Source organism: Accipiter gentilis, chromosome 11 (assembly GCF_929443795.1).
Source record: "Accipiter gentilis chromosome 11, bAccGen1.1, whole genome shotgun sequence".
In the NCBI taxonomy this organism is placed as follows: domain Eukaryota; kingdom Metazoa; phylum Chordata; class Aves; order Accipitriformes; family Accipitridae; genus Astur; species Astur gentilis.
The window spans coordinates 13,230,817-13,251,870 of NC_064890.1; the positions used below are offsets into that span (position 1 = coordinate 13,230,817).

The 21,054-nt window shown below is 38.8% G+C and overlaps 1 protein-coding gene across 11 annotated transcripts in view; it reads left to right on the top strand.

Moving 5' to 3' along the window:
• MAGI2 (membrane associated guanylate kinase, WW and PDZ domain containing 2) overlaps positions 1-21,054 on the top strand; it is a 763,702-nt gene that overhangs the window by 515,209 nt on the left and 227,439 nt on the right. For all 11 annotated transcript variants that reach the window (XM_049814030.1, XM_049814031.1, XM_049814020.1 and 8 more), the window contains 2 exons: positions 1,994-2,207; positions 15,129-15,208. In XM_049814030.1, the coding sequence (XP_049669987.1) occupies positions 1,994-2,207; positions 15,129-15,208 (294 nt within the window). The remainder of the gene's footprint in view (positions 1-1,993; positions 2,208-15,128; positions 15,209-21,054) is intronic.

The following is a 21,054-nucleotide window of genomic DNA, read 5'->3' on the forward strand; positions in this document are numbered from 1 at the left end:
TGATTTCACCCAAGTGGTCTTCCACCTCCTACATGCTTCACACAAGTATCTGCATAGTTCCATGCTCTGGATGCACTGTTAGCTCATTTAAGAAATTACCATCTTCTTGAACTTTATTGTAGACTACATTGTTGACTTCTTTTAAAAACATATTTTCTCCTTTCTTTTTTTTATAATTATCCAGACTTCAATATAGTCCATACAGCATTAGTCAGAGCAAGAGTATATACACTTTTGATGATACAAAATCATACAAACTTACTTCATTTCTTACCTATCTTTATGAACAAGCTATAGTAGTCTCAGTCTAGTCTCTATTACACCAAATATGTCCCATTTTGATTAAATACTGATGTACAAGTTCACAGTTTGTTCTCAGTTCTCTTCTGATATTCATTGTGTGCCTATGATTTATGTCTGTTGGTGAGCTTATATCATTAGTCTTCACGTAACCTAATCTAAAGCCATGCTCACTAGGTCTCAGATTCATCTCCCCTCATTTTAACTATGTAGCAGCTGAGCAACTAGCCTAAGTAGGACTGAATTTGGTTTACCTAACTTAACATGTAGGGTCATTTCAGCCATCTGACTAGGATCCCATCATAGTCAGTGGAGATTCAGTCGCTACATTAAAATTGTGAATTTATTTTAGTTGCAGTTCATTTGGCCAAAAGTAGGGGTCTGACTACTCTTTCAATGAGATCAGGCTTCATTTAAGTGCAACAGAAAAAAAGGATCCAAGGATGAGAGCTTCTATTGTCCACTGAGACAACAGGTTCCTGCCACATTTTTTCAATGATAGACAGACCATATGATAAAACACAGCTTACAAACACATACCTAGTAGACCAGTCAACCAAATTTATTCACTTCCAAGGATGAAGGAATCTCTTTCTTTAGTAGGACAAGTTCTCTCAACCATCCTCTGTTTGAGCTAGTAGTAGTCAAGAAAAGATTGCATTTTCTCCACTGTCATTAAAAGTTGTGTGCATGGAAGCCCTGCTATGTGATATTCGTTCATGCAGGTGAACATGTAGACTTTTCAGTGTGGAGGTGAGTGTTCAGCAGTGTGGATAAGGCACATGTAGACTCCTAATACTGCAAACCTGGTCCCTATTTAGCTGATTTTTTTTTTTTTTTTGAGGTATCTTTGTGGTTTTGTGATATGTTTGTGTTCAGCAGATGTTTTAACAAGTATTGCTAAGTTTTACTGCACTGTTTAGCTAAAGTATGTGGACTGCTCTGTGGGAGCTGATGGTGGTAGAGATACTACTGAACACATATTTTAATTTCTGACTTTATGGAAGGTAAAATCAATAAAAAGTGAAAGATCAAGTACTGAAAAAGAAATAGTAAAGGAAGAGTCTTTCCTGAATATATTCTTGCTCGCAGTGAGACACAACCATGTTGGGTATAGGAAGTATTTGTCATTGGCTCTAGGAAACTAAGTCTCCCACAGATTATATCCGTAATGAAATCACAACCACTTTCTATACAGTTAATATATTGCTATGAGTTGATGGATGTCATATTGATTTCTTCGATGTATGGATATAGGTAAAGCAGTTAGCGTATATACTTTTTTAACTAAAAAGGATCTGTTGTCTGTAGTAAAACAGTAGGGTAGTTGCTTTATGAGTGTGTAGTTTTAAAAGTTAAGACATGAGACAGTAGCATTGCTGGATATGAAGCTCCGCCTGCTCAGTGCTGGTCTGGAAGGACTCCCAGGACAGAACAAGCCAGAACTTTTTGGCTTGTTTCTTAGCTCTTTATTAGTTTCTTGGTTTAGTTTGGTTTTATTGCTTTATTTTCTTTTATTGTGTTCCATATAAAATGCATCATCAGAGGGACCCTTGTGTAAACCCAACAGAATTTTTCTCTTTATTTCAAGACTTGCAGTTCATAGAGTATTCCTTGGAGACTTGCACCTGGTAAATTCTCTACCTTTAACTTGGATATGCAAAACCTGTAATTTTTCTCTCTTTTTCTCTAGAATCAAGTGAACATGAAGAGAAGAGTACAGGTGTCTCAGGTGAGGCATCTTCCACCCAACCTTGTCCTGCACCAGGATATACTCAGCCTGAAGAAGCAAAGGAAGATATGGATGTAACAAAGCAGACTAAACCTGAAGAGAATGATGACTTGGGCCCACTGCCTGATAACTGGGAAATGGCTTATACAGAAAAGGGGGAAGTCTACTTTATTGAGTGAGTCTTATTTCTTCTCTTTCTAATAGCTGTGTCGTATTTAACTGGGTGGGGAAATGGTTTGTATGGTGGAGTGGAGCATTGCACTCCTCATTAAAACAGCAGGCATATTCTGCCTGTCAATGCTCCTGAGAGCCTGTGGCAATCCCTACATTACTGACTTACATTGAAGCATGCTGTTTTTTAGGATAGGTAACTGGACTGCTTAGCACTTCAATGGCAGCAATTAAAGCTGTTGTTTCTTGTGTTGAAAGCAAGGCTTTTCTGCTGTTCTGATGCTTATGGGAAAGTAGCACAATCACTGGGTTTTTATCATAGGATCATAGAATCATAGAACGATTTGGATTGCAAGGGACCTTAAAGACCATTTAGTTTCAACCCCCCTGCCATGGGCAGGGACACCTTCCACTAGACCAGGTTGCTCAGAGCCCCATCCAACCTGGCCTTGAACACTTCCAGGGATGGGGCATCCACAACCTCTCTGGGCAACCTGTGCCAGTGCCTCACCACCCTCACAGTGAAGAACTTCTTCCTTATATCTAATCTAAATCTACCCTCTTTCAGTTTAAAGCCATTACCCCTTGTCCTATCACTACGTGCCCTGTAAAAAAGACCCTCTCCAGCTTTCTTGTAGGCCCCCTTTAGGTACTGGAAGGCTACTATAAGGGCTCCTCAGAGGTTTCTCTTCTCCAAGCGGAACAAGCTCAACTGTCTCAGCCTGTCCTCATAGAAGTGCTCCAGCCCTCTGATCATCTTCATGTCCCTCCTCTGGACCTGCTCCAGCAGGTCCACGTCCTTCTTATGTTGGGGCACCAGAGCTGAACACAGTTCTCCAGGTGGAGTCTCACAAGAGCAGAATAGAGGGGGAGAATCACATCCCTCAAATTGCTGGTCACACTTCTCTTGATGCAGCCCAGGATATGGTTTGCTTTCTGGGATGCAAACGCACATTGCCGGGTCATGTTGAGCTTCTCATCAATCAGCAGCCCCAAGTCCTTCTCTGCAGGGCTGCTCTTAATCCACTTATTGCCCAGGCTCTATTTGTGCTTGGGATTGCCCCAACCCATGTGCAGCACCTTGCACTTGGCCTTGTTGAACTTCATGAGGTTCGCACAGGCCCACCTCTCAAGCCTGTCAAGCTGCATCTGGTTGGCATCAATTTTCTCCAGCATGTCGACCGCACCACACAGCTTGGTGTTGTCAGCAAACTTGCTGGGGGTGGACTCAATCCCGCTGTCCATGTCACCAGCAAAAATGTTAAACAGCGCTGGTCCCAATACCAACCCCTGCAGAACGCCACTCATCACTGCTCTCCAGTTGGACATCAAGCCCTTGACCGCAACTCTTTCAGTGTGACCATCCAGCCAATTCCTTATCCACCAAGTGGTCCATCCATCAAACCAATGTCTCTACAATTTAGAGACAAGGATGCCATGCAGGACAGTGTGAAATACTTTGCACAAGTCCAGGTAGATGACATCCATTGCTCTTCCCTTATCCACCAATGCTGTAACCGTGTTATAGAAGGTCACCAAATTTATCAGGCACGATTTGCCCTTAGTGAAGCCATGGTGGCTTAACTTCCTTATGTGCTCTTCTTTATGTGGACAGAGGTGGAGAAGGTTGAGCTTTTTGCCAATTTAAGAAAAGAAAGATAGGTGAGCTAGAAACTAGCTAGTACAGAGTAAAGGGAGGCCATGCTGTATTCAGAAATAATAAAATAAATGAGTCGACAATAAGGAGAATTAATTATGTGTAGAAACTTTTTCCTGTTGGTAAGCTATACATACCTGTTGATAACTAGCCAACTCATTGAACAAATGGACATGAAAGTTCTTTCTTCTCTTAGTGCTGTCATTAATACACATTACCGGAATAAGAACACAGCAAATGAGTGAGTTCATATAACATCGTGTTCCACAAAAAAAAGAAAAAGTAAAAAACATCTTCATCAGCAGAACACTACTACAGCGGTAGCAGTAGCATTTATGTTTGCTTTAAGGAACTGCCTCAAACAATTTGCAGTGTTAGCCATTATTCTGATTATTAGTAGGTAAAAATAACTTTTGGTGGTGTCAATTCTGCTTTAAGTCTCTTATTTCATGTAAAATTTTATGACTGTCACTTGAAGAGTAAATAAATGATAAGATTAAAGTTTGTGCACATGATTTTTCATGAACACTGGCATGACCAACTATAGCTTCTGGCATGCACAAGGCTGAAAAGAGCAGTAACTATTAAAACATGTCTTTGCTGAAGAGGGCAAAAATGTGCTTAATCTAGAAAAAGAATAATTATAGTAACTTTGCCCAAGCAAGCAGAGAATAACCAGAATGACCTTAGGGCTAGCTGAAACCCTTGTTTCCTTCTTACCTCATTCCCAAATTTAATTTTTCTGCACATATTGAATGCTCTGACAGAAAGCATACTGAATTATGTGGCACTTTTATTTCACTTGTTGTGACAAAAACCTGAGATATGTTTGGGGGTGGAGGATGGGATGATGGGTAGGTCACTAGCACACCAAACTGTGACAGTGGTAAATACTGCAGCAGGCAATTTAATAGAAAATAAATGTTTATTTTGTAACAAATACAGTGAATGCAAATAGCCCTGCCACTCTACAGAGCAGCCATTCCACTCCACATTCCTTTGATGTTACAGCTTACTTCCTTTCCTGGAAATGCTCTGGTTTACACTGCAGTTCTGACAATGCTTATCATTCACTTCCACTAAATGAATGTTATATAAAGCAGAGAAATCAATCAGAGGTGCAGACTGGATAGAACAACTGTTGTAAGGGCTCCTTGCCTTTGGGATTATATTCTTGAATAATGTAATTGCAAAAATAGTGCAATTACACATCTGTAAAAATACCAGATTATTTACTAGAATCCTAGCTAAGGAACAACTCTTTGATCATTTGAGTTTTCACATTGCACAGTCTTCACAGGGTTAAGTAGGAATGTAATGCTGTGGGGATGCTGTTAAATTGCCTCTTTGTTTACAAGTCACTTTGGTTAATGGCTTGAAGAGACTCCATTTGCTTTAGCAAAAAAACAGAAAGATAAAAAGACAACAAAAACCTATTTGTCTAACAACATCTCCCCGAACAGTAGTAAAGATTGTACTAGATTATTAAATAATAGATGAAAACCAAACATTTTTTAAAGTGTACATCACAATGGGTTGAAAAAAGTCATACTAGGCAGCATCTTTTATTGCTTTATTTGAGGCTCATGTGAATTGTGCCTTTAAACCCTTAGGACTTCAAGCAGTAAGTGACCTCAAGTTCCACGTTGTCACAGGTATACCCAAAGGTCTTAGATTTCATGACAGCATTTTCATTCATTCACCTCAAACTAACCTCTAAAATTTTTATATGAGCTCATTTATCAAAACTGCTATCAGAAGTAACGTGGCAGATTTACAGTGAGAGAGGGACTGACTTCATAAGAAGAAAAATAACTGTCTGTAGACAGTATTATTTATTTGTTAATCATTAATGGCCCAGTTAGCATTTTGTAAAGCACACTGGAAGGAATTTCCTCTGCCTCAAGGACTACAAAGAAAAAAAATAAATAATACTAGATTCACTGGATGATTCAGAAGATGGTTGTATTCTAGAGTGTGTCTTCTTCTGTTTCTTCCTTTCTTTCCTTTTTTGACATAGGTGCATGACCTTACGTTTACCTATATTAGCATTCTCAGACAGAACAGGAAGAGCATCCCTTCCTACTGCATAATACCACTGTTTTTCAGGAAGAGCTACTTAAGTATATTTCTTGGGCTGTTTCCAGCCTCCCTTACATATGAATCCCAATTTTCAAATACAGGCACACGCCACACAAATGGGAGTCATCACCTACATTTGCTTTCATTGAGAACATATGCTAATGAGAACATGCAATAATTAAAATACTGTATATAAATTGGAATACCACCAAAAATACCCTCCAGTTCTGCTCCTTCTTTCCTACTTTAAATATGGCTGATGAGTGTGATCTATTTCAGCATGCTTAAATAAATTGTAGCCATCACTGATTTTTAGTGTTTCCCTCTCCCAGGGCTAAGGAAAGGCTGCAGTTCCCCATAGCCTTCAGACCTCACTTTGCCAACTACTCTCAAGCCACATACTAGAGACGCAAGCATCATGTTGTCCTCACAAAGTCAGCAGACTTTGGCTGTGCTGGTTCCCCAGCAATTGATGTTTGCTGTGTTAGTCCAGTGCAGTGTTGAGGGGAATAGAAAAGGAACCAAGATTCTTGGTGTGTCTGCTATCATGCGCCGTCAGCCTTAAATGCAGCCCTCACCCAACTCTCCAACCCCATCACATACACTGTTACATTATAGAATGTCCTGTAGAGTTGGTTACACATTATGATACTGATTTATAAAAGGCAGAATTTATTTTTCCTCTCCCTCGAGCCCTCTATCCACCTATAGGCAGCAGAGCTCTCTGGAAGGGGCGTGGGGAGAGTAAGACATTAAACCAGGAAGAGCCGCAGTGCGTTAAGCTGAACTACAACTGAGCCTTGATGAATAGTCTCAAGGATATTACATAGCCCATGACAAAAACTATTTAATGCTATACTGTTCAAAAGCACGTACGGTTTCCTTTGCTTATACTATGTTAATGATTGTTTCATTAGTGGAGAAAGGTCTAGAATAGATTCAAACCTCTGTAATACATCTTTAAAGGATCATCTTTGACTTGTGGTGGTGATTTTTAGGAGAATTTGGCCACATAAGGTTAACAAACCACTTTCCAGTACATCAGACATTCGGTCTCTTCCTACTTCAACATCTGCTTCTCTGAGCAGCATAGTCAGCACTGCTTTTTGGACCTGTTGCAGTATCTTTTCCTAGTTGTTAAAACTGTTTTTTTTTATGAGAGCACCATAAAAGACTACAAAACACCTATAAAATAGGCCTCTGCCAAGGACTCTTCTCTTCACAGTAAAAACCAGCCATTAAGTTTTTGAATACAGCTGGTGCTATTTCAGGTGTTACCTGAAAAGAAGTACAGCTACAAATTGGAAAAGTAAAATCCTGACCTAGTTTGTTTCTAAGAATATTGCTACTGACTTCAATGGGATCAGTATTTCTTCTTAGTAGTTTTTAAGGCAGGAAAATCTTTTTGTTTATCCTAACATCTTGCTTGCCTGAAGAATCATGATATATTTAGCTGTTCCTGTTTGCTCCATCAGTTCACCATCCGAAGAAGGATGTATTAGTTAAGCCCAGCTACACCATTACATTTCATAACTTTATCTTTTGTACTAGGAGATACTAAAAGTACTGAGGTGGAAGTACACCCTTCTACCTGCTCAAAATTACTTCCATATCCTGCAGTAATTACTCACTCTCTTATAAACTAGCTTGGCACTTTTTATGTTACATCATCACTGTATCAGTGCATAATATTGAAACTCGCCATGTTTTGGTTGTATGGTTATTTCTGCCACTCTAATTAAGCAGCAATTAAGACGAAGATTTTTTTTTCACATGCTGTTTTAATATTCACTTCTGATGGGATTATTCTTCTTTGGGAAACAAACCATCTTTTATAAGTATGACTTTATTGTGTGGACAATTCTGAATCATCAGGACTCTTGTGAATACGATCGTAGATGTCTGTAATTCTTTTTCCTTGTTTATATGTTGTATTGAATTGGTCAGTTTTGGTCAGCATAACAATGATCAGATCTCTAATGTTCTTTGGACTTCAACATGACATATGGTGGGACAGGCAACAGAAAAGATGTCTCTTGGTTTCCTTCTCCTGAGACCACTTTCTTGCCTCATGACAAATTAATTAGTAATGGGGAGATGGCAGAACTGGAAAGAATTTGGGGAATGCTGAATTTTTTTATTCTCTTGTCTTTTGATGTTATAAAGACATTCTCAGTTTGTACTAGTGGTGTATTGTCCCTTGCTCTCACTTGTTGTTTTTATCTATGCTGACATCCAGGTCAAACTGCCAGCTCAACTCCTGTTGTCTTTTCTGACTTTCTTATTTCTTGTCTTTCACCAAAGGTCTCTGCTGCTCTGCTCTGCAGAATTTCCCTTCCAACACCTTTCCTCTGATGTTTGTAGTGGCATTATAATTTTTCTCTTTTGTATTTATTGAACTAGAAGATTCAGCTCACCAGGCTTGCCATATACCATTAGGTATCTAGTATAAACCAGTTGCCAAGACTCTTTCTGTGGTCAATGGAGGGAGATAATTGCCTCCAGAGGCTGATTCACCCTGTCCAACAATACGAGCAGAATTAATTTGCCTAAATGTAGGTGCTTCTACCAGTAAAGGTGCCCTCAGATACCCAAGGGTACATCTGCAGTAATATGTAATTTGTGTCAGGAGTATACTTTGGAAGCAAATCTTCTGGTTGTCTCCACACACTGTGATTTGGTTCATGTTTCAGAGTGCATGAACTGGATTCCTTTCAGATGAAACTAAAAAGAAGGTTGATCTCTAGGAGTGTGCTTAATTGTCTCCAAACCCTGAACCCCTGAACTCAGTCCATGAGTCCAGATTTGAGTTAAAACCAGTCTGAATTCCTTCTGATCTAAACCATATCCATATCTAAATTAGCAATATCAGTAGACTGCATAGTGAAACACTTGATGCTGATGACCCAGCATCCACAGCTACTAGGTCTTTTCAGGTGCCATGGGCTGCATGCCTCTGAATGGCTTGTAGTGCATTCATTGAGTTCTTGCTGTGTATCATCTGGTTTAAATTCAAGTGAAAGAAGCTTACAAGCTGGGAGAATGCTCAGTGTGTAAATGAAGATAACTGAGATATTCACTTGAAAAGTGACCTCCTGATCTGAGCCAAAGCACTACTGTAGAGGCATACTAATAGCCCAAGACATCTCCATGAATGTGGCAGATATGACACAGAACCTGTCAGAACCAGCACCCTTCTGGAGTGGCAGCCGCAGGCCATTTGGGAGATGCCATAGCACCTAGTATGTCACTAAGGGCATATGGTTAGGTCCCCAGTCCCACTGGAAGATCAGTAAGGTAAATTATTCTGTATAGGTGCTTCTCCCTTGAATAGAGAGGAATCCTACACAATTAGCTGTGTAATTTCTAGATGGCTGAAGTCACATGAGATGATGCCTATTCTTTGTCAGAAATTAACTGTCTGAGTCAAAGAGAGTGACTTAAACAGCAGAAAGTACGTCGGAGACTTTAGGCATTTATATATTCCCAGAAAAATCTTACATAAGATCTGCTCCTGCGAATACCTAGAGGCACCACCACTGTATTTGGGCTGAGTTACATAAGTGCTCATCTACTGCCCGAGGCCATCTGGGATTCACAGGATAGGCACTCCCAAACCTGTGTCTCTTAAGGACCACATACTCTGAGCACATCTAACAGACTGACAGCATGAAATGGCAACACAAACTAGCAGTCATAGCTGCTGCCATTCAAACCATAGCTAGAGGATGACTCCCTTTTGTATCTGTCCCTACGTGTGTGCAAGAAGTTTGGGTAGCACCCCACAAAGGATGAATTGCAAAATTGCCGTTTTAATGCTCTGTTTTCCTGTCACTGTCCCCCTACACACAAATTACTTGAAAATCATTATTGTGCTATGTGAAAAGCTCTGCAGTTCTGCAAATCTTAGGCATACAAAAAGGAGGGAGGAGTAAGCATTTTAGAAGTCAGGTTGCCTATGGTGCACTTTGTTTTTCTCTGTCTCATATAGTCCCCTTTGCTCAAGCTGTTATATTGATGACCATCTTGAATGTAATGTATTCACAATAAAAACCCAAACAAACTCGTATGTGCTGTCCCCAAATACACTGAAGCAGCACATCAGTAAATACCCATTTTGAAATGCCTTTCATAATAACGTGCAAATTACCTTGCAGGAGTCACAATTTAGAATAAGTTTGCAGTGTTTTCAAAAGATATTAAGGCTATTACTGTCAGTAACTATTCTCTAAATTCCCTTCAAAAGTGTTTCAAGAGATTGTCTGAGGGCTTTGTTAGTACAAGAAACTTTATCTGTCAAAGTGCTTTAAAGTGACAGATTGCTAACACAAATCCATTATATTCAAATCTGAAGTAAAATAATATACTGTCCAACAAATAATTAGAAGAAGAAGATAATACATTGTTAAATAAGAAAAGCCACACTCTGAATGTTTTTGACTTCCAAAAGGTATGGAGGAGTATCCAGTGAGATTCCCAGAGAAGCTCTGATCCTAGTACCCAGCTCCAGTGGTGATAACAGGAAACTGGGGCATAAACAGTATCTATCTGCAAAGTCTTAAAAGCAGAGCTACAGAGGAAATCTGGAGAACAACAGGAGGCTGAGCCAGGGTTTCTGAGAAGTAGTCTGAGCTTTCTTTCCACTCTATTTAAACCAGCTGAAGAATATTTTTTCCACATATGTTTAAAATTGTCTATAACTGATACCGGAGGACTGATTATAATAAACTATTTCTGCTGGGTGCAAATACTTGGGAAAGAGGGAGGATTTAAGTTAGCTCAGCAATAATTATTTTATTGACTTCTGGCTACAATATTAAGCTCCAGTGCTTTACTGAGTGAGGGTTGGGGTTTTTTTTAATTATTTTTCAAATTTGCAATACACTTCAGGCCTACAAGCAGTTTCTATTTTGTATAGCAGGTAACAAATTAGGATGAATTTTAAAATGTTATGCTATTCCCATGTTCCACCTGCTTGAAGCAAAACCAAAGGGATCCTTCATTGACTGCTTTCAAAGTTTCCAAAATTAGGAATTTGCTCTTGATTTTAAGATGGATTCTTAGATGCGCATAGCTGATTTGCCAGCACTTAGCTCAATCATGCTAGCTAGTAATCAAGATCATTGAAATTGTGTAAGGATGGACTTTCTAAACCTGCTCTTTAATGATGAGGTATGGTTATTGCTGAGTAATGAAGCAGTGGTGAGTGGAAAATGCTGGTGGAGCCACAGCTGTATTTCTCACAGGATGCTTTTGTTGCATCACTTCACTCTCATTCAGTCAGTGACAACTGCTCCAACTGCCTGTTTGTGCATTTATTCCACAACTGCCACTGCTATTCATCTGCAATTCATTCATAACTAATCTGTAAATCCCCAGCCCCTTTTCCTTCTGGTCTGTCTATAGGACTTCCCAAATGGACACACATGATTAGACCTAGTGGTAAGGCGGGCATGTTATACACTGTACATTTTACAAGGTTTTTAGTGCTTAAAAAGCATTAATGTTCACAGCTCATGCAGTAGATATGTGTTAATGTTACTTTTGCCATTTTACTGTTCCTTCTGTCTTCTTTCCCATAGTTAAATCTTTCCCATCAAGGCTTCTTTTAAATTACATTAAAAACTGTTTAGGAGAGAAATAAGGTTTCCTTTAGCTTTGACAGATTCTAGCCCATTGCAGAGCTGGAGAGTGAATAGGCAGAGCTGTGGGTCACAAGGGAGGGGGCATCTCCTGCCTTGAGACATTCAGCAAGCCAGCACCACTGTGCTTTTATTCTTCCTCTCATTCCCAATGTGTCCTAGCTGTTGGGGAAGAAGCCACCTCTCTTTTGTTTCTGTGGTTGGCTAACCCCAATTCTAGCCCGTCCTGGAAGACAGGTAACAGGAGGTTACTCTGAACAACACTGCATAGTGCTAGCACAGCACCAGTTACGGCAAGAGCAGCATCACTCCAAAATCCACAACTTGAAAGCTGACACAAGGGAGGCTGGAAGAGTACCCTGCTAGATAAACCTCCTGTGTAGAACAGAAGTAGACACGTATAAAAAACCACTACACTGTATTCTAGGGCTACTTATTTCGCTCTTTTACGGAGAGCAGCACAACAGTAGTCATGTCTGTCCTCATTGTAGGAGTGTTTCTGTGTTGTGTACCTGGTTGCGAAGATGATCAAGGCAATCAGCACTATGTAGCACTGAAGAGGACATTGATGGTGCTGTAGAGGTGTTAGAAGACAGGTGGGGTTATTTCTGCCTTCTTTCAAATAGGGTCTGTCTTCAGAGCAGGAGAAGATTTTTTACCTACTGGAGCACCTGCCTAGAAGCATTTAAAGTCCCATTACAAGACATAGTATGTGTGTTTGGTATAGATAATAAAGAGGAGAGGCAGGGCAAGGGAGCAGGTGTAGTGATGAGTGAGGAGGAGAGGGATGATTTTCAAAAGGTACTTTGCTCCTTCAGTTACTTGTTATTGACAAAAGTTCTTGCGGATGAGTTTTGCTTTTACAAAGTAGCTGGATGGGTTTGAGAGACATAGCTAGGAGAGGAGATTGAGAGCTGTAAGAGTTGATATAGATGAGATACCAGCTTGATCCTCTGAAATTTTGCTGCAGACTGAAGGATCACTCTTCTTTTGGAGAACATGTTGACTTTCTATTTGTTTATGGTTTATGGTTTTGTTGAGAATGGCCACAGTGCACAAAACTGGAAGACATCAGTTCTTCTGGGTTTAGGAAAGCCACATTTATGCTGAAGGGAAGCATAACTGTTTGCTTGTTGTTGTTCTCAGGTTCAAAAGAAGCCTTGGAGGCTGTAATTAAACTAATTCACTTTTTAAAACAGTAATACTGAATTGGACTTATTTTCAGCTTGGCACCTGTCTTTACAAATGCCCAAAAACTCATTTCTCAGGCACATTCTAGAAATGTCATAGGGCTATTTTCAGGGCTCGTGAATTGGTCTGTTCTGATGTTGTGTGGTATTGTGAGGAAAACACCAACCAGCTAACTTGCAACAGAGTTGGCTTCTAGTACTGGCTCTGCCACTGGCTTGTCTGGTGGCTGTGGACAGTCACTTGATAACTCTGTGACTCCATGTTCCCACCTTTAAAACAGGGGTGATGATTTTTATTTCCTTTGTAAAATGCTTTGAGATCCACTTTATACCACAGCAAACATTACTAATGGTAGTCCTATATATTACCCTTTTAAAGCCATAGGAAACTATGTGAATCCAACTTAGTCCGTGCAACCAGTGGGGGGTACCTAAAATCATTCAGAATTAGTAGCTGGGAGAAAGTGGCTGTTCTACAGACACGCCCACACTCCAGAGATGCGACTGCAGCTTCCACAGGTATGTCCAAGCTCCCTCTGAGCTCTGGCACTGCTAAGGGGGTACCCATGCTAGTGTGGAGCTCAGCGGCTGCTGCTGGCTGGCCCCAAGTAGCTCAGGAGATACTGGGGTGAGGAACTGGTGCTGAGCTCCATGCTGCTGCAGTGACATTGTTGCCAGTACCTCCCCTAGTTAATTTAAAGCTAGCTCAAGTATGTCTGCACAAGCTGCAGTTAGGCTGTGACTGCGGTATAAAAATACACCCTACAGGAGACCACAGGCAGCCAGAGCTTCAGAGAAAGCATCTTAGTTACACTTGCAATCAGGCACGGGCTGCTGGCATCTTGTGAATTTTCCTTACCTTTGGCTTATTTTTCATACGCTGCAAATACATCTCTGCTCTCAAAGTAAGGGAAGGTTTTGTTTATCCTCTTCACCTGCCGTGAATGGTGTTCTAGACTAGGGCATGCTTAAATTTGGAATTTAAATGCCTCAATTTTAATTTGAGTTGCTACTTTATCCGTACATAACTCTCATCTGCCTTTTTTCCCATCCAAAATGTGGAGGAAGCCTTAACATGGTGACAATAATGCTGAGAAGTAGGTAGCATCACTCTATTTTTAGAGAGAGAGAGAGAAATCGAGGCAGAGGAAAGGTTATCTGCCATGGACTAAACAGGGAGTCATAGTGGGAGAAGGAACTGGCTCCATGCATTTATTTTTGCCTAGAGGAACCAGTGGTGTTTGGAGCGCATGGACTGCATCAGTTAATTAGTAACTCACCAACTACCAATGCATCCTAATCCATTTTTTTGTCAGGTGCCCTATTTTTGTACATCTTATACTAATGTTATAAGAGAAGTCTTAAGTACACTTTAAAATGACACAGCAAATTAATAATACACTAAATAATTCAGTACTATATGGAACAATCATCCTCCTAGGATGTATCAGATAAATAAAACATGGGTTAGAAGTGTCTCTGAATGATGGTATTGTAGGAAAGGCATCTCAAAAAATAAAGGAGTAATGATCACATCCTTTTCTGTTTTATAGTCATCCTTTCTTAATATATTTAAAATATTTGGCTCCAAATTCAAATGCTTATGGGAAAGCTATACACTGAAAAGATTTGGTTTTAAGTCTCATTAGCTGTGCTAAGTATCAATTCATTTGGCAAAATATTCTCCCAGAAAACAGTTTGTGCCAGTTCAACACTATTTGATGGCTGATTCCTCAAAGATCTATTCTGAATATAGAAAGGAGCCACATGATTCATTCAGCTTGTGCATATCTACTTTATCTCGATAGAAGGATTATATATGGAGAGTTAAAGGTTTGTTAAACAAAGTATCATTAATCACTCTGTCCGGAAATGTAGACTTTGTAGGAGCATGCTGTAATTTGCATCACTTTTGCTATGCCTTGCCAGTGCTGCTGGTGAGCAATAACAAACCTGTATTTATGAAAAGGACAGGTTTAAGATTAAAATAATTCTATCTGAAAACTGTGAGAATGGTACAGAATCCTGTCGCCTGCACTCGTTCAACGGGAGAACACTGTATTTGTAATAAATTCCTTTTGCTCTGGATGAGTTCTGCATTTTCAATGAGGTTAACTTGGCAACATTCTAGTTGATTTTAATAAAAATAGCTGCTTTGAGGACAGGGAGCTGAGGTTGCCAAATTTACAGCTGCCTTGCACAATTACTCTTACACCTCCTTCAGGGCTACTTAGAACCAGTAAGCAAATTAAGTGTATCGATTGCAATTTTGTTGGACTAACCCTTTTTTCTTAAGGAATAAACTTGATTCCTTTCAGTATGTGTCTGCTCAGAGTGATCTCTTTTCTTTTCAGCCATAACACAAAGACAACATCATGGCTGGATCCACGACTTGCGAAAAAGGCTAAACCTCCAGAAGAGTGCAAAGAAAATGGTAGGTTATTAAGTTTTCGTTGCTGCTCAGAGGGGATTTGTTTTGTGTGTGTGTGTGTCTCTCTCAGTTCTTACAAAAATCAGGCATTTGGGGGAATGATGAAAGGTGTTTAATTGCTGCTTTGGTTAGAAGCCATAAGTGATACCAGTTCTCAGTGTGCCATGTGTTTCTGCTTTTTATTCCCCTTTCTGATGCTATCCAAAGCTGAGGATCACAAGTGTGTTTTCTGCCTGTTGTGTGTGTGACTCCGGGACTGACCCTCTCCCTCATCTCCTACAGAGAACTTTGGTCTCCAGAACAGAATCCCTTTTCAGATTCTGAGCTTTTAATCTACAGGCGATTCAATGCATAAGGGAAACTAGCAGCACCGTGGGAATATGAATATTGTTTGATTTGTATTTAAAGGTACAGTGCTATGCTATTTAGTAGCCAATTTAAACAAAATAGTGTCTGATAAAACAGGGTGTGGGAGGGAGACAAGAGATTAGTGTCTGTCAGAGTTCAAGGCTGGATTGGGGGGTACTGCATTGTTAAAGGTTTAAAATTTAAAAGCGTAAATACTGTTGAGGATGCTTAAAAGAGCTGTAGCTCGTGTGCAGGAGGGATGACTATATTGACAGATTCAGAGATATGTAATAATACAGATCATATTGAACGATCTTATATGCATTCAGTATAATTTCTGTTTTTTCTCCGGTAAAGTTTCAGTAATCAAAATCATTTAATAAAGCCAAAGTAAAAATGTATTGTAATAGATCTTTTTCTGAGGAGGGTTTTTTTCATTGTTTTATAGTTCAGTGTCAGTTCAATTAGCCAGTTAAGAAGTAACGATTTCTAAAGACTGCTACTTATTTTATTATTGTGAGGTACAAAGGATTAAATGCATGCATGCTATGTGCATTAATTCAAAGCATTTTAAAATATTTTAAATGTATTAGTAGATTTTCATGTGCTGCATCTGATTTATTTTCAATTTTCCAAAATACATTCATTTGTTTAATGTAAATAGTATTACCTGAAAGAAAACTCAGTGCTGTTTTGGGCTGATAAAGAGGTCAATGAGGAGTAGCTGGCTGTATGAACTGCAGGGTCAGTGGTTTGGTAAAGAATGTTCCTGGATTTTTTTTGCCAATGGCTTCATTTTGAAAGATTGCTATATTCCAAAAATCCCTTCCTTATTTCAGCAGTAATTCTGACGTTCTCTTCTGACATCAGAAATTACATGTCTGAATGATTTTGTGATGCTTATTCTAGCACTGACAACACTAGCTCCCAGAGTAAATTCTACAGTGAATACAACAGAAGTGTGTTACTGAAACAAAACAAGGGCACAAGAGTTTTGCATTCTAAATCTCTCACATTACTTATATGAAGCTATATCTTTTCCTGCTCCTCAAGGAATACTAGTGAAAAAAAGCAGAAGAAAAATTCACCAAATTTACCAATATCTATTTAGTAACATATCACAGAGTTACTTGGAGTAAATGTGTGTTGCTTTTTTTTTTTCCCCCTTTTTTCTTTTTCTGTTAGCTGTTGTATACTGAGATCACAACAAGCACTGAAATATTAAAAAATATACCAAAGTATCTGAAACATTTTAAAATGAAGATCAGTGCATTAAAGAAACAGCATTATTTTGTAGTTATTTGACTACTGGATTATTGAATTACTATAGTATGCTGGGTCATGTTGTTCTTTTAAGGGTTGCTCAGCTCATTAATGCAAAGTACTTGAAGTGAAGCATAAAAGACTTTAGGGAGAGATTTTCTATTCTTACAGAGATTGTTCTTGCAACATCCTCTCTTTTCCTAAGGTTCTTTTGTTGTTCAAAAAATGTGGTTTTGGGTTTTTTTAATCCAATACCTGCAGAAGAAAAGGTTTTTAAAAATCACTAATATGCCTTAGAATGGCTGCACCTTGCCATTGAGGTCCAACACCAGGGACATTGTTACAGCACACAGGGATTTGGAATTTTTGTTTAGATTTAATGTCAGATCAAGGATTAATTTCACACGCGTTTCGGCTGTGGCTTGGTAGATTTTTTTTTTTGTGCCAAACATCTTTTTTGTTACACTTTATGATTTATTCTGGCACATTTTACTCAGAGATACAAAATTTTAGAAAGACATCAGTGTTTAGATAGAAAATTATACTTACCTTGCTTCTTTATTGCTATCTGCATACCTTGTGGTTTTCATTGACATTCATTTTGTCACATCTAAAACTTGTATAGATTCTCTGAGATATGTTATGATGTCCTTACCACCTATCAGATTCTGCTATCAGGTTTTCGTTCTGAACAACACAACTTTTGTGTTCTCCTTTCAGCGTAAATCCTGCCAAATCCTCCTTCTTCATTCTGCCACCAACACGCAGTTTCCACACCAGACAACGTCCGAGCAGTGTACAGTATTTGAGTCCTGATGTTCTGGGCTTGTGATACTGAGGGCCCCCTCCGCCCCAGGCATTTCCTCTCTTCCACTTTCAGCTCTTCCATACTCCTTTGCCAAATACGATTTCTTCATTTTCTCTGGCTTCTATATCTGCAAATCCCAGTGCTTGCTCATTTCTCTTTGCAAAATCTGAACCAACCTTCCAGCACATCCCTCCTCTTGGAAAAAATTTCATATGCCTTTGCCAAGAGATTGACAAGCTCTACCAAGTCAAGCTTTCTTTGCCTCCGTGCTGTGGACTCCTGTTTTCCTTTAATGACACCCACTGCTCTAAACCCCTTTGTAGGTCAGGAGGTTTTAAGGGCTGATCTTTACTTCTGTCTCTGTCATGGAACTTCTGTGTGAGTTTCAGCAAATTACTTCAACTTTCGCTCTGTCAGATCTACTTAGATGGCAGGTCTTTGAAGCAAGAATTGCCTCTTACTTTCTGTTTGTATGGTGCCTGAGTTTCATGATAGCAGTAAGCAGAAATAGCTGGCATTTCTTCTAGAATTTTTTACACATTTCTGATTTTGTCCAGAAAATCTTGACTTTATTAAAAATATTGTGTTTTCTGTCCTAAAAATATGAACTAAATATTTGGTTTTTTCTGAATTAGAATACTTCTTTTAAATGATTCCTTCCCCCCCCCCCCCCCATCAAAATTGGTTAACCAATTTTTAACTGTAGAGTACTACAGAAGTTATAGTTCTGCCCCCTTTGTTTCTGTGAGCTACATTCCCTGGTTGCTACATTTTCTGTAGGGTCATATTACATAGCAGACTCCAAGGATTTGCATGATTACAGGTATATTATGTGAGTGGTCTAATAACAGAGTCTGTTCTTTGTGAGAGAATATGGAAAAGAATGACAAGTCCCATAAGGCAGTAAAAAATGTAGTTTAATATTGAAAGGCAGTTCAGCCTTAATGACATGCAATATCTCAGGTTTTAGAAAGTTCATTTTTGGTTAAAAAATGTAGTAATTAAATTTTTCAAATTCTTTAATTCATTTTAGGGAACTTTCAATTCTGGAGAAAAGTGAACATTTACTTCTTTATCCAATTTGGGGATTAAACAGCTGTTGAAATTTCTTGGGATCAGATATGTCAAATTTCACTTATTTCATTACTACAAATTTCACTTATTTCATTACTAATCCATTCAGACAGTAGTCTCCATCACTCTTAACCCTCCGTTTCTTTTTAGGTCAACCTCCTTTCTCCTATCTCTTAGTTTTCAAATACAAGTAGGCTTAAGACTATAAATAAAGCTTTGATTTCACCTAGCATTCATCTGTCATCTGTCTTTCCATCTCTTCTACACCCACCAACTTGACTGCAAAATATAGATATTTATTTAAGGTGAGCCAAGTTGCCTTTAAACTTCATTGACTGTGAATGTCAGCTGTATTTTGGCAATTAGAGGGCACAGATACCTGGTTCACATGTAAACACCTGTATGTAGACAGACTACTGCATTTAGGTGTCTTCATCTTGAATGGAACCCCACCCTCCTGTCACGTTTTGTTGGGTTATCCTTTTCCCCATTCCTGCAGTCACAGGCGATACCTTTTGGTAAGCTCAGAGCCATGCACAGCTTCAGCACTCTTCTTCATGCCAGTGACACACACATCTACCCTTGTCCTCTCCATCTTTCTCTACCAGTTGAGCCCCTTGTTTCATGTTACATAAGGCATCTCCCACTGGACATCTCCCATCCTGAGTCCTCCAAGCAAATGCCCTTTGCTAATAGCAGTGGAAAGTACGTATTTCCTTGCCCTGCCACTTCATGACATACAGGACCTCTCTCTTTTCCTTTTCACCCAGACAGCAGAGTTCCTTCTCAGGGCTTTGCATGACACGTGCAGTGTGTCTTAGCACATGGAGTCACAAAATCAGGAATTCATCTCCCTTTCCTTCTTTGAGAACACTGTCATCATCTTGATCAATCATCTCTAAACATTCCAGAATTTCTCAAAAAAAAAAAGGAAAGTTGTAGATTTATTGCTAGAACCAAGTTTTTAAACATATATTTTTATATTTAATATGATTTTGCCAGGAAAAAAAACCACAAACCAACAGAAGACAAATGTTAAATTCAGAATCATAACGGCAATCACTGATTAGGCTATCTGTATAAATAGCCTAGCAAACCAATAATCTTTGAGTAAATAGGCCCACTTTTTCTTTCTTTTTTCTGAAACGTTATTTAGTGCATTTTTAGCTGGACACTTCTCGTGAGACACAGGGCCACCTTTATTCACTGAGTTTTCAGTTTGGAAAACTCTTTAAATGGTGCTGAGATTTAAGAAAAAAAGTTATCAGATGATTTTGTGTAACGCTTTATGGGTGCTTTAATGCTGAAAAATCCTTCTTTCTCAAAACCTCGCCGTTTAACATACAGTCCCTCTTCATGTTCCTGTTCTAAGCTACTGCTTCACCATTTTTACATGCCCCTATACTAACCCTAGAAATGACTGAAGCCCAGCAATTAGCCTGCAGTCTTGACTGTTTTGCTTGTTTCCAGCAGATGTTCCTCCTCCCTAAACCATCTAAGTGATAGAAATTAGACTCGGACTTCCAGTGACAGAGGAAGTTTATGTGGGCACCTCTACTGTTATATTTCCACAAATGTAAACAGAGATCCAAACCAAGTATTTTCTCAAATTTCACCAGATTTTCTTAAAATTAATAACTTTCCATAACATCTTTAGTTTGTTTGACTGTTGGCATGAAAGAAATAAAATCTAGGACTGTCTTTCTCATCTTGCTTACATTTAATACACTGAATTTCTTGTTAAGAGTTCAAACCACATAATGAACCATTGCATATATCCATTTTAACTTCAGCTGCCAGCTATACAAAGAGATCCTGTAGATTTAGAAGGTGGTATTATTATTATTATTATTACTACTACTACTACTACTACTGTTATTAGGCATAAAACCCAACCTACTCCACTGCTTTAAAAACCAAGATTTTAAATTTGTTGTTCTTTTTTGTATTTTCTATCTGATAATTTTCTTCTTCGAAAAGATTATTTGTATGGAATAAAAATAAATAATGAAAAGAAAGAATAAATAATTGGCATTATCATTAATCTCCATAATTCCTGTTTCATGATGAGCATCTTAAAAATCTGTTTGTGTTTGAAACTGTTCTGTTTTATTTATAAATAATTTTTCTTCTCACTTGTAAAGATTTTGCAACTGAACGTATAAAATGAGTAAAAAATGGTGTCAAAACTGGAGCACTTGGTTTCTTGTTTTAATTCGTACTGAATACCTATCGATTTTTTTTTTCATCTAAAAAATAAATGTGACTCAGACTGCTTTATGACACAGGCAGTTTTTTCAGTACTTTTAGCCACATTTTTTTTTATTTACACAATTTTTGAGCATTTCTGTCATGA